General features: G+C 51.4%; 2 protein-coding genes across 2 annotated transcripts; both read right to left on the reverse strand.

Annotated features, from left to right (window-relative positions):
- Positions 1–1,539: 1,539 nt before the first annotated feature.
- On the reverse strand, positions 1,540–10,374 carry LOC135312136 (zinc finger protein OZF-like). Its single transcript, XM_064445135.1, has 2 exons — positions 10,093–10,374; positions 1,540–7,916 (listed from the first exon to the last, which is right to left on the reverse strand). The coding sequence occupies exon 2, from the start codon at positions 7,726–7,728 to the stop codon at positions 6,958–6,960; it is 771 nt and encodes a 256-aa protein (XP_064301205.1). The 5' UTR covers positions 7,729–7,916; positions 10,093–10,374; the 3' UTR covers positions 1,540–6,957.
- Positions 5,188–6,738, reverse strand: LOC104048444 (zinc finger protein OZF-like). The gene is made up of 2 exons (XM_064441833.1): positions 5,325–6,738; positions 5,188–5,273 (listed from the first exon to the last, which is right to left on the reverse strand). Exons 1-2 carry the CDS (start codon positions 6,736–6,738, stop codon positions 5,188–5,190), a joined length of 1,500 nt encoding a protein of 499 aa, XP_064297903.1.
- Positions 10,375–13,722: the final 3,348 nt, after the last annotated feature.

Below are 13,722 nucleotides of genomic sequence, written 5' to 3' on the forward strand. Positions count from 1 at the left end.
GTTATACTGGTGGGTGTTTGCTACCCTCTCGCTAACCCCAGCAGGTCCTGGCTGAGGTCCCACGCTGGTTTGTGCTCATCCAACAGGCAATTAGCAATTGCACCGTTCTCAGAAGACGCAAAAAAACATGAACAGAAGTCTCTTTCCTCCCTTTGCTAACCATCCCCGCTCTGGTCAGGAGCCCCTTGGTAATTCTCCAAATCCCACAACCCCATTTGCAAAAATACAACGATGAAAAGAAAAGCCCACGTTTGAATTTTCTACCTCTTGGGGGAAATCAGATATGAAATAATAAATATATATTATATCCTCCAGGCAAAACCCTGCTGGTCACTAATACCTACAGATTAATTGTACTAATCCAGTGTGATCAAGGGGAGATGGCTGGCTACTTGGCACTGTTTTGGTCCCTCGCTTATGAAATTCCATCTCCGTATTTGAAAGAGAAATCTTTACATAACCGTAATCACTCAGATAAGAAAAGGACTAAACTGTCCCAAAACATTTTATCGTCTGCACAGATGCTGCCTATGAATTTTGACTTGATTAAATAACATGGCAACATAATATTTTGTTCTGAATAACAAATGTCTGTCTGTAGGAGGAAGGAGCAAGTCTGCTCTCGCGACCGGCTGTTTGGTGCAATCAGAAATGGGGGTTGATGGAGGCTGGAGGATCCGGCCGTTCCCCTGGCTGGTGAGGGTTGCTTGGAAAACAGCTAAGGGGCACTGGAAAGAAACATCCCGTTGTGTCACCGAATGGCCTGTGGCACACGTCTGGCTCAGAGAGGTCCCCAAATGTGTAGCCCAAGTGCCATCACAAATCACAAAGCAGAGCTAAGGTCCGGGGCGAACCACAGGAAGGGAACAGGAGTGCCTGGGGACCAGCGCCTCAGCTGAGTGCGCCAGCAAGGGATTTGTTAAATAAAAGTGGTTTGTGTCTTTTCCATCGTGTCTACTTCCTGTTTCTTAAAAAAGGGTCGCCCCGTGTCCCAGGAAGCACACCTGGGCTGGCATGGGGAGTAGCGGTTTTAGGAGGCTCACGATGCAAGGTGTGAATGCGAGCAAGAGCGGGCTCGTTCTCACTCCCTGCCCTGCTGCTCATTCCCCACCGATGAGCTCCTGTCTGCAAAGCGACCAGCACCAGAAACAGCAGCGATCTGAGCACCAGGCTACCAGGATGCACCAGACGCTTGGAGACAAGATTTCTCATCAGTCACAGTTTTCACCTGTGTTTTGCCTCTGTTTATGACTGATTTTTGCAGACTGATTTACACCAAGGTGAGTGAGGACCTTGCATGTACTTTTCCAAATGTTTACAGAGAGGCTTAGAAAGTTAAGTTCCTCCTCAGTGATTCTTACAGCAAAAACCTGTCTCACACAATTCCCCCTTCAGACCTGCCGTGGTTTGAAGGGTTGAATCGCGATGAGGATGCTTGTGTCCTGATCCCAGGTGGATACTTCCATCCCAAGCCCTCACCCCCCCACCATCCCATTTGGGCTGACTTGAATCCAACAGCGCTGAAGCACAGCTTTTTTTAGTACAGATTTTTATGAGAAAAATAGAGGCAAACTATCTGCAAAACAGAGGAAATACAGAAAAAATCTAGGGGAAAGAGGTGAATTTCATAGCTGGAGGATCTTGTACAGCAAAAGTATGCTGGGATGTGATATTAAAAAGAAGGACAATTGAAAAATGTAATTTATTTTGCTTTGTAAAAACAAACATAGGGAAGAACAGCAAATAACATATATTAATATTTCAGTAGATGTTCACAGCTCCTGATAGTTCCTCTGTCTCCTGCATGGCTACCTTCTGCCTACCAATAAATAAAAAAAAGTCATAAAAAATATACCTGGGAAATAATCATCTCCTTCTGTGTGGATTATACCGGCCTTTCCACGCCCCTGTCTACACCAGCTTCTTCCCTCGGGAAGCCACACACAGCCAGGACTGTTTGTAGGCAGAGCTTCATCGGCGCCGCACAACGCAGCAAACAAGTTGTTAAGGGCTGGGATGTTTTTACAGCAGAGGCATCTGCAGAGCTGACTCCGTGCTTCCGTGACGCCTAATAACTGCTGGCCATTGCAGCCTGTGTCCCTACAGCCCCTGCTCTTTTCCCAAATAGATTGGCTGTTGTGGGCTAAAAACCCCATGAACGGATGGGGATGTCTCCTTCTGAGCCCAGCTCCCCTCTGCAGCCCATGGAGACGTAGCCAGAGAGTCAATGAAGTCCTGGAGTCTCATCCCCGGAGTGGACACCTAAATAGGGCAGAAAAATCACCTTCTTCATCTGTTTCTCTCCTTTGATTTTAAATGGGAGATGACCAGCTCGGTTGTTTACGTCTGTGCTGTAGAGACATGAATTCAGGTGAGATAAAGCCAGCCCCAGAGCGTGGTGGACCCGCAACCACTGAGCCAGGGAAAAATAGAGTCATAGACTCATGAAATCACAGAATGGCTTGGTTGGAAGGGACCTTTAGAGGCCATCCAGCCCAGCCCCCTGCAGCGAGCAGGGACATCTTCAGCTAGATCAGGTTGCTCAGAGTCCTGTCCAACCTGACCTTGAATGTCCTGAGGAGCAGAGCATCCCCCACCTCTCTGGGCAGCCTGTTCCTGTGTTTCACCACCCTCATTGTAAAAATTTTTTTCCTTATATCCAGTCTAAATAGCTACAGTGCCAATCTGTTTTATTCTTACTTGACATTGGGATGATTTGCAGGTGAGAGACTTTGTTAGACTAAAAATTCATCTTCATTCACCCCACAGCAATCAAACTTTTCTAGAAAGCCAATGGAAAACTGCCCAACCACAGCTCATAAACACAGAGCTGCTCCTGTTTCCCAAAGGAGAGTCCAGCCGGGCTGTGCCCACGTTCTACTATTCGTCCTCCCGGGTCTTATTTGAAAGATGCTTAGGCAATGCCTTCTCTTCTTGTATCTGTGCTCCAGTAACGTGGTCTGTTACTCATCACTCATAAACCCTCTGGTTGGAAAAGCAGCCACCTTAATCAGGGCAGAAGTTTTGCCGTGCAATGTACGCAGCCGCTTTCTCATCATCCCCAGTTCGAGTCTGTTTATGTGCAGCAGGACTATTAGCAAAACATAATGTGACTTAAAGAAATCAGGATCAGTTAGGAAAGGGGAGCTGGATAGTTTATTCCTCGCTGTTGTTTAATTCCTGAGAGAAAAGCCCCAAACAAGGGACAAGGCAGGGGCAACTGGTCAGCGAGGGCTGAGCCTACACGCCAGCTCGCTGTCCCTTCAGCGTGCAGAAATGGGGCAGAGCTGTGCAAAGGTTACTGGAGCAAGGCCATGTTGCATTAAAAAAAAAAAAAGCTTGAAAGGATACAAAGCTTTCAGCAAACTGCAGTCTTCCACCATGGCCTGTTTTCCAGTGAATGATTTAATTCCCTGCTTGTCGTGTAATAGTTTAGTGTACTGTTATCACGGTCTGTTATCAGTCTACCTATTTGGGGCTGATGAATTTACCGCCAGCGAAATAAATGCAGGGGGAAAAAAAAAAAGCTGATTAAAACAACAGAAATGCTGTAAGATATCTTCAAAATCAAACAGATCTACTGGAGGAAAAAATAAAATTTAAATGGTCCTTAATTTTGTGTAACTATCCATTTGGCTGGTCTAGTGACCACGTGGGGTTCGAAGACAAGCTGGCCCAGATTTTGCAAGCTAATAGTGATGTATCGATCCTTCCTTTGGCTCCTGCCATCACTTCGTGGCATCGGAGCTCTTTGCTGTAGCTAATAGCAGGATTTTAATTCAATGGGCAGGAGGCAGAGCAGCAGGGGCCGCGCTGGGGGATGGAGCACCGGGCGCGTGCCGAATCCAGCAATGGTGAGAGATGCTGAAAGCGCGGGGTGGCTGCCTGAGCTCCGGAGGCACGTGCAGGTGCTGAAAGTTAGCATTGCTTGGACACGGTGTTGTGCCTTGCCGCCTTCGTGCAACCTCGAAGGCAAAACCTGGCAGTTAAGGAGAGAGCTGGAGGGTGGAGGGTGCTGCTCTGGGCATGGGGAGCACCCGGCTCCGGGCAGGGGGTGGTAAATGCCCGTCTTACTCTCTCTCAAGCGAGCTTGGGCAGTAACATCCAGGATACAAAAGAAACTCAACCCCCTTAGCAAGTGTGAAGTGGCACCTTAAGTGATTGCCCAGAAAAGCCCTTTCCTTCTCCTCCTCCAAAACCACTCTGAAGGGCAAACTGGCTTAGCCAGGCGGCCTTACAGGGGCTCCGTGGAGGTGGCCTCCGCGTCACTGAGCTGGGTCCGAGGAGTCCTATGGGACAGCACAGCCCATGAGGGCAGAGTCTTCATGCCAGTTGTGGGGAGGCTCGTCTGCACCTGTGGTGGGAACAGCCTCTGCCAACCCCCAGCTCCACCCCAGGTGCTGGGGCACTAGGAGCAACCTAATGCCTCCTTTTCTTGGCAGAGGAATTAAACACACCTTTTTCTGGTGCCACGCTGTGGTCACGACTTCAAACGTGTGACACGGAGGACAGTTGTGGAGGGTTTCTGTGCGGCTGTACGTGACACAGACCAGTGGTCTCCAGGTTTAGGAGACTTTAGGAGACATCTTGGCATTGCAGCTGGGCACGTGGTGCAAGAAACAGGTCTGGCAATCTCCCAAATGCTGCTCTGATACTGTGGCTGTGCAAAGAATGCCCTCAACTCCGTAATAAATATGCCCAGGGATTATCCTGCACGATCAACCCATGCATGACATTATTTTAAACTAGGCAAAGCGATGTCTTCATATAAACCCTGTGTTAGTTCCCAGCCAGGGCTCTTACTCTGGCTTTGCAAACTAGTCCGCCTGGGCGGGTGTTTGCCCTCCACGAGGAGCGTTACTGACCTCAGCGGTCCTTCCCCAGGTGCCAGCAGGGTCCCCATCCCTGAGTCCTTTGGCCATGACACACTCCCTTATTTCTGGCTGCAGTTTCTCCACGGTAGCAGACCCCGTGCTGCTCCACGTGTCTGCAAGATGGCCAGTGCTGGTGTCAGCTGCTGGAAAGCTAGGGACGAAAAATGGTCTGCTATGGCTCCTGCCATGAAGTCTGTGATGGCAAACCTCAGCAGCTCCCATGGGACCGTGGACCTTGGTGGCAGATGCAGCATGCCCATCGCCAAGTGAGCAGGCATCAGCCCTTCCCCCCCTGAGTGCTTGATCCTTGCCATCATGGGACCTGTAGGACCTCGTAGTCTTCAGCATCAGCCTCTGTCTTCACCACAATGATGAGGCTGCAGTGGTCACCCACTGGCTCTGGTGGCACACAGCTGGTCACCAGGTCCTCAGGGGGCTCCTTTCACTCACTAGGAGGACTTTGCTTCTTGAGGTGGTTCTTCTGGTGCCTCTTGAAATGTCCAATGGTGGTGTACCTTTGCCCACAGTCGGAGCAGATAAACAGGCCCGGGCGGGTGTGAGTGAGCTGGTGCTTCATGAGGTTGGCCTTCTGTGAGAAGCTTTTGCTGCACAGGGGGCACTGGAAGGGCACCTCTCCTGTGTGGACCCACTGGTGGGTAATCAAGATCTCTTTCCTCTTGAAGTCCTTCCCGCATGCGGCACACTTGAATGGTCGGTCTTTGGCATGGGAGGGCTGGTGGAGCCGGAGCTGGGCCCTGTCAGGGAAGACTTGCCCACACTTGCTGCAGCGGTTGGGCTCATACTTGGCGTGGACTCGCCGATGGGTGATCAGGGCAATCTCCTTGTGGAAACCTCTCCCACAGATGGCACAGGTGAAGGGCCATTCCTCACCCTGGGGTCCAAGGGCAACTGGGGCTCGTGGTGGCTGGTGTTCCCGTGTGTGGACCCGCTGGTGGGTGATGAGGGTGACCTTCTGGGTGAAGGCTCGGCTGCAGGCAGCACAGGGGAAGGGGCGCTTGCCAGTGTGGATACGGCGGTGGACAACAAGGTGAGACTTGTTGATGAAATCTTTGGGGCAATCAGCGCAGAGGAAGGGGCGCTCCCCGGTGTGGATGCGGTGGTGGACTACTAGCTGAGCCTTCTGGGCAAATCCCTTCCCACACTCACTGCAGGAGAAGGGCCACTCACCAACGGGGAGCCTCTGACAGGGGAGAGCCAGGCTCTCCTCATCTTTGCCATCCACCTTGGCATTGGCATTGACCTTGGCATTGGTCTTGACACTGTCATTGGTGTTGGTGGCATTGGTGTCAACATTGGCACTGATGTTGGCACTGATGCCTTCGCTACCTCCCTTGTCCCTGCCACGCTCATGGACGTGGCAGTGCTTGACCAAGGCGATCTTCTGACGGAAGCCCTTGCCACAGTCACTGCAGGGGTAGGGCCGCTCGCTGGTGTGGATGCGCTGGTGGGTGACCAGCTGGGTGCGCTGGGCAAAGCGCTTGCCACACTGCCCACACCCATAGGGCTTCTCCCCGGTGTGGGTCTGCTCATGCTGGGTCAGCTCCCCGTGCTTGGCGAAGCCCTTGCCGCAAGCCCTACAGTGGTAACCCTGGCCCTCAGCATGAGCCTGCTGGTGGTTGGCCAGGTTTCCCTTCTTGGTGAACATCTTCCCACACTGGCTGCATGTGTGGGTACCACCAAGGGTGGTGCGGGGATGCCCATCCCCTGTAGCGCTGGGGGTCTCCTCCCACACATGTACACGGCGGTGGGCTGTGAGGCCGACCTTCTGGCTGAAGCGCTTTCCACAGGTGGTGCAGGTGTGTGGGGCCTGCTGGGGATGGTAGCCTTGGTGGTGCTTCAGCATCTCCCTCTTGCTGCAGAATTGCTCCCCACAGGCTCCACAGACATGGGCATCAGGCCGCTCACGGGTCCGCTGATGCTGGGTGAGGTGGATCTTCTGCCGGAAGCACCTCCCGCACAAGGGGCAGGGGTATGGGTCCTCCCCAGTGTGAATCCTCTGGTGGGTCACCAGCACTGATTTCTTCTTGAACTCTTTCCCACAGGTGCTGCAGCGGAAGATCTTCTACCCTGCAGGAGTGGATTCAGCCACGATGGCCCTGGTGGTGTCCCTCTGGGCCCCCTTGGCACTGGGAACCCGCTGGTGCTTGACGAGGGTGATCTTCTGGCAGAAGACGCGGCTGCACACCCCGCACTGGAAGGGACGGTCACCCGCGTGAATCTGGTGGTGGGCCACCAGCTGCGACTTGTCCACGAAACTCTTCTGGCAGCTGCTGCTCTGGTAGGGCTTCTCACCTGTGTGGATCCGTTGGTGCACGATGAGCTGCGACTTCTGGGCGAAATTCTTCCCACAGTCCAGGCACTTGTACGGCTGCTCACCTGTGTGGATCCTCTGGTGCTCCTTGAGTTGTGATTTGGTGATGAACCTCTTGCCACAGCCATTGCAGGGGAACGGTCTCTTGCCTGTGTGAGTCCGGAGGTGCTTGGTGAGGTCCACCTTCATCTTGAATCTCTTCCCACACTCAGTGCAGGAATGGGGCTTTTCCCTTCTCTCAGGATCACTCTGTGTGCTGTGCTTGCTATGGACTTCCCCATTGGCCTCCCCTCCAGCTCTGATGGCTTCTTGATCATGCAGCTCTCCAGCCTGATCAGGACCATCCTCCTCACAGCCTTCAACCTGTATCTCTTCCTTATGGGATTTCTGGTGGGCCATCAGGATGCCCTTGTGCTTAAAACTGTCCCCACAAATCATGCAAGTGTACAACTTCTTCTGAGTATGCCTGAGAAAATTCTCTACCCCCAAGAGCTCCAGAGTCATCATGGCTGGCTGTTTCATCACCTGGTTCTTCAGAGGTGGGGGCCTGGGTGGTGGTTACTAGGAGAGGCATTGCTGAGCGTCCTCCTGGACATTGCCACCTGCCTGCCAGGGTAGGTGGGAGGTAGCAACCATGGGAACGTGCCAGTGCTGGTTTGTGTTACTCTTCTTTAGATGAAAGCCTATGTTTTCCTTCAAAAGGGCTAAACCTGAGAATAAACCAAGACAGGTGTTATTGTCAAGGCTAACAGGAAAAAAAAACCCAACAAACAAACCACTTTTAGTGTAGTAAGCTGTCATCTGGAAAATAAAATAATAAATAAAAGCCCAGCCAAACTTAGATAATTCTATTAAAACCAAAGCCCAAGAGACTGTAAAATCTAGGAGGGGATTGAAGGGGGCTGCCTGGCACAAGCTGGAGTTTCTCCACATCTCCAGGTACTCATGACAAGAAACTGGTGGTCTGTGGGTCTCCTGCTGATCTCTGAGCAGGAACCAACTCCAATTTTCCTTCAGAGGGGAGGTAAAGGCTGGTGGTCATAACCATCAGGGACCAACTCACTGTCATCAGGACGTCTGGAAGTAAATCCCTCTCAGCGAGGGGCATACCCAGACCCATTTCTGGAGGACCCCTCAGGTGGTACAATCCCCGCTCTGAGCTGGGATGACCAGACTGTCCCCAGGCCGGGGCCAGGGCCAGAGCCAGACATGTTTCACGTGAAGAGTGGTTGCTGAGACCATCTGTGCCTCCTTCAGTGCACTGGCAGAGAGGGACCTTCTGGCACCACAAGGAGAAATGCTGAGGATGAGCAAAGAGCTGCTCATCTCTGGCAAGCTGGGCTCCATAGCCTCCAGGCAGCACCAAAATCTCACATCTGTGAAACAGAACTGCCTGAGCATTGTCTGAGTCTCATCTGGCTGTGTGAACCCTGTGGAGCTCCCATCCCTCGGCAGGTCCCCATTTATTTCTCTAGAGATTTTGTGTCACGTCCAACTTGGTGAGGAGAGAGGGACATCTGGGTCACAGCTGCAGCCAGATGGGCTGGAGGCAGAAGTGAAACTCACACCAGTGTCCTCAGTTCCCTGTGCAGCACCAGGGCAGACACCTGAGCTGTGCAAGGCTGCTGGGGCTAGTGGCCAGGCATACATCCGAATGGACAGAGAGGTCCTCCTGGTGTCCAGGAGGACAGAAAGGACTCAACTCTTTCCCCTGTCCTCTTGCCCTGCAGTTGGACTGCTGAAGATCTAACTTTGCCTTGGCACCAGCTTCAATTTGCAGGTTGTCACGCCTGACCCATGAAAGGTGCAGCCACACCACCAGCGTTATTGATGCATCGCATGAAAAACTCCAGGCGGAAGAACCCCATTTGCCATAGACTTTCTTCATGGGAGAACCAGCACCAAACTGCCCCAAGAACTTACCTGCAAGGCAAAACTCTCTCTTCCTCTGCTCCTTGACTCTCAAATGCCCCAAAGGGATGAGGCATCCTGGGAAGCCCCTGCCCAACCACTCATCTGGGCAAAGGGAACGTTGCTCCAGCCATCCCAGCAAGCACCCAGGGCATTTGCAGCACCTCTGCCCCTTTCTCACCAAGAGAAAGGATTGGTGTTTGGTGAAATGTTCTCTAAGGACCTTTCAGTTAGGCTGAGAAATGGAGATTGCTTTTAGTCTCTGTGGTGACTGATTTTTCCAAGCCCAGAGATGACTCCGAGCAAACTTTTCTGCCTGGCTGTTCCATGTGCTGGGCTGGTTTTTTCTGGAGGTGGTTGCACGTAAGCACAGCTGCCTGAATTTTGCTTGTGAAACTCATGAATGGGAGCCGCTGCTCAGCCGTTGCTCTGCTCCTTTCACTGGGAATAACCCCCACACCAGCACACACACACAGGCGCAGCTCCTCCTTGCAAGGCAGAGGCAGGACCTATTAACTCATTCGCACCCGTGCCTCCATCCCTCCTGAAAGCTCTTGACACACAGATACCCCAGAAGCAGCATTTTTTAGGCAGGTTTTAAAGGACGGATGCCCCTTCCCGTGTTGTGCTGCTGTTCCTGCTCCCTGAGTTTAGCCAAGCCACCTGCTGCCATGCCGAGCAGGACCAGCTATACCTCCGACTCCACCGGTCGCCCCCTGCCAGGGGAGCAAGCCAGAGCTCGCAGGCAGGATTCAGCCTGAGAAAGGCAAGCAAGGCAATTTATCCCAGCTGGGGCAGTTTGCTTCATCGCAACCAACCTTGACAAACACTCCGGCTTCGCAGCGGCAACCCCAGCTTCCAGCAATGCCCTGCTGCTGCCCCGGGGTGCTGTGGGACACATGCAGACACCACCGAGGGGTTCAGCCTGAGCATCCCATCCTGGCCCCAGACATCCCAGCTCAGCCATTTACTGACCTGTCTCCCATCTCCCTCAGCAGCATGCGGGTCTGGAGGTGTCCAAGTGCCATTGGCCAAATTTTCTTATTTCTACCCACTTTGAGCTCTTCTTCGTCTTCCAGCTACTTCGCTCATGACTGCTGGTGCTGACTCACAGGAAGTCTGTCAGTGATGTAAAAACTACTGGGGGGGAGGAGAGACAGAGAAAGAGGAGCTGGGTCAGGGAGAGAAGGGGTTTGGGAGTAGGAAACAGCAGCCCTAAAGCTGCTCGGTCATGGGTGGGGGGATGCCCAGCTGGCACTGCCTCCCTGCTGGTACCCCTGCCTGGCTGCCCAGCGCCTGGTCCCCGCACAGGCGCTGCCTGGGCTGCAGGCTCCTGGGAGCTGTAGTCCTCGGCGGGGATGCTGCTCGACAGTTCGCTTTGGAGGATGCCTATGTTTAGAACCTAGGGGCTGTTTTAGGGCAATGCAGCACCCACGCTGCAGCAGGCTGGAAATAGCTTTTGATTTACATTCGCTCTCTTTTTTAATTGCTATTTTTAGGTGGCTGAACCGCACTGCTTTGCCTTAGAAGTCCCATTACTTACCTCCAAGCCCTCGCTGTGGGTGCTTTCACTCTCTGTTCCTGTGGCTGACACCCATTATTGTGCAAGCAAGAAATGCCATCCACTTCTCCTCTCCCATGACCTTTTTGTCTGTGGATCTCAAAACACTTTGCAAATGGGAAGCGCAGTGAGGGGACTTGAAAGGGGGCATTTGGTGAGACAGTGGCAGAGCCCAGGTCTGCATCCTCTGCTAGACAAGTTTGAGGGTGTCTGCACCCAGTAAGTCCAAGAAAATAGTTTTATCCATGCGGCTGTGAGCCCCCTTGTGAAGCCCCAGCTCTCTGGGGAGGCTGGACTGCCTGTTCCTTTGTAACAGTTAGCGGGCTGCCTTGTCTGGGCTGTGGTTATAACCAGCAGCACTGTTGCCTACAGAAATCCACAGTAAATTCATCGTTCTGCCGGTCCGGGTCATGCAGCAGGTCCTGAAACATTTGATGGCTGCTGGACATGTGCTAATTTGGGGTGATGGAAAACTGAAGCCATGTCTCTGAAACAAATGGTGATGTTCCTGGGCACCAGAGCAAAGTTTTCTCAACTCTCATGTCTTTTCCTGAAACTTTTGGCCTGAGTCAGAGCTAGATCCAGGGACGACTCCCAGGGCAGAGCTGGATGATGCCATCCTGAATGGAGTTTAGCTGTATGGATACAAGCCAGCCTGGTGCCCTCAGGGCTGGACAAGTGTCCTTGGCTCTGTTGAATTACTCATACAGATACAGCCACTTTGCCTGGCTGTTTATCACCAGCACCTTGCAGACAGCAGCTTGGGTAGTACACGTTAAAGTGTTGAGAGGACACTTTTGCAGAATTAGGACTCTTCTAAAAAAATAGTAATTTTAAAAAATGAAAATAATAGTACCGTAAAAAAGGAGTTCAGCCTGTGTTGGTGGTTGCACGTTTTGTGCTCCTTGTGTTTTCTGATTTCAAATATGTGCTTGCTGGTGTCATTTAGAAGCCAGATCAATGTCTCCTGACATCATTATTCAGATGAAATGAGTCCCCAAGTATTTCAAAGCATGACATGGGGGAACAGAAATGCAGAATAAGGGTGTGCACAACTGACATAGGTTGCTTGTAGGATTTTGTGTAGATAAGAAGTATTGCGTTAATTTCCCCATCTCTAAAATTGAGCTGAAATACTGTAACTATTATTATTTCTGTCTTTTACAGGAATTTAGTGTTCTCAGGAAAAAAAGTCTTATTATATCCCATTTTTGAAATCTTGGAAAAAACAGCTCCACTTTTGCTGGACCTTGTGGGTAGGAAGTTGGACCCTCTGGATCGCCCCATGTCACACTCCTGGCTCACAGGTGGCTCGCCAAATAAGCACAAAAAGGAATGACACTGACATTCTCTTTGGTTCTTTTTTCCCAGTTACAAAGTCGAGAAGAAGGAAAAAACACCAGGAGCAAGTGGATAGTTTTATGTTCTTTTTTTGTTCTATTTGTTGGGTTTTTTTAAGTTAAGGTAGTGAGGTGACATAGGCAGATTAAAGCACTTGCTAGTCGAAGGGAAAGCCCCAGGCAAAGGAGAAGTGAAGTTCTCTGACATCTGTAACCTTATGCTGTTGCACCAGATACCTTTCTTGTCCCCAGGGGGGGCTGATATGTGGTGACTCGGTTGACAAATTGTCCTGGTGAAGACCAGCTATGGAGGCACCATCCACCCTAACGCGGGTGGATGGGGAGTCGCAACTTCATGCTGCTGGTACACTCATTTAGCAGCAAAGGATCTTTGAAAGGGGGGTCCTGCTTCTTGCCCCCATCTGTGTCTGTGCTCACTTGAAAGGGACTGTGGGCGCAGGATGAGTAAGTTTAGCTGGATGACTTGGAAAAGCACCCTATTAAAAAAAAAACAACCAAAAAGAAAAATCCTTTAAGAGCTTTCCACTGCTCCAGGCAGCTGAGTCCTCTTTTCCATTTCTCCCACCTCAAACTCTTAAGGTCTGCTCTCATTTCCTTTGCAAATGTTATGGATGTAGGACAGGTAAAGACCTCATGGAATAGGATGGAAGAGTAAAGGGTGAGTTAAAGTCTACCTTCCACAAAAGTGGGCAGAAAGAACAGACACAAGGGGCAAGAGCCGGGGACACTGCAGCTGCCATTGATCTGGGAAGAAATTAATTCCAGACTTGGCAACCATGATCACTGCAAGTAAGGTATGGATCAAGGTCTTCTTAGTTTTTATTACAAACACAAGAAAAACAAAATAAAATGTGAGAATACAGATAGACCTGACTCTGACTCTGCTGGGTCCTGGACAAGGGTGGGATTTTTTTGTTACTGTCATCCATGGAGTAGGGAGGCCCAGAGGTGATGGCAGCCCAAGCTGCAGAGCACAGGCTCAGAGCTTGGGTCCCTTCTGGTCCATGGAGAAGGACAAGTTTCTCCAGGTGGTTCACGGGAAAAAACTTAATCAGATATCCTGAATCACCTCTCAAATTGCTTTCCTCTCTATTTTGACAGGTGGTGGTGGTGGGAGACATGAAGAAATCTGGATGCATGGTTCAAGGTCTGAAGGGGAGTGAAGGCCCATCAGTGTCACTGATTTTCACCACCCGAAGATGGTGGCTGCCAGCAGGATCCTGTGTGACCTGTATATTTGCATTTAAACTGGCCATCCCCAACCTGCTCTGGTCATCCAGAAACTGTGACCGTGGAGAGGACAAAGCACAGCCTCTTGCAGAGATGAGCAGCCTGGGCCACCTTTCATGGTGGGTGTTTTAGTCCACTCTATCCCCACCCTTATCTGGGACCTGCACCGCCTGGTACACCACAGCGAAGGCCTCATAAGGCTTACCCTTGGCATGGATCTCCCTGCTCTGGGGATGGTACCTGCTTGGCCTTCCTTGTTTTGCTCCCTGCAAAGGATGCTGCTTGGTCCTGGTGCATCTCCTTCCAACTCTGTAGACAACTTTGGACCTTCCTCCAGCGGATTTCTCTTATTCAAGAAGCTTTTCCCACATGTATGACACTGATACCCTTGTCTGTCTTCAGAGCGTGGTACAGTGCACCTCCTCACAATGCTCAGGTTTTTTCATTCTCCTT

The sequence above is a fragment of the Phalacrocorax carbo genome, chromosome 2 (genome assembly GCF_963921805.1).
Source record: "Phalacrocorax carbo chromosome 2, bPhaCar2.1, whole genome shotgun sequence".
Classification (NCBI taxonomy): domain Eukaryota; kingdom Metazoa; phylum Chordata; class Aves; order Suliformes; family Phalacrocoracidae; genus Phalacrocorax; species Phalacrocorax carbo.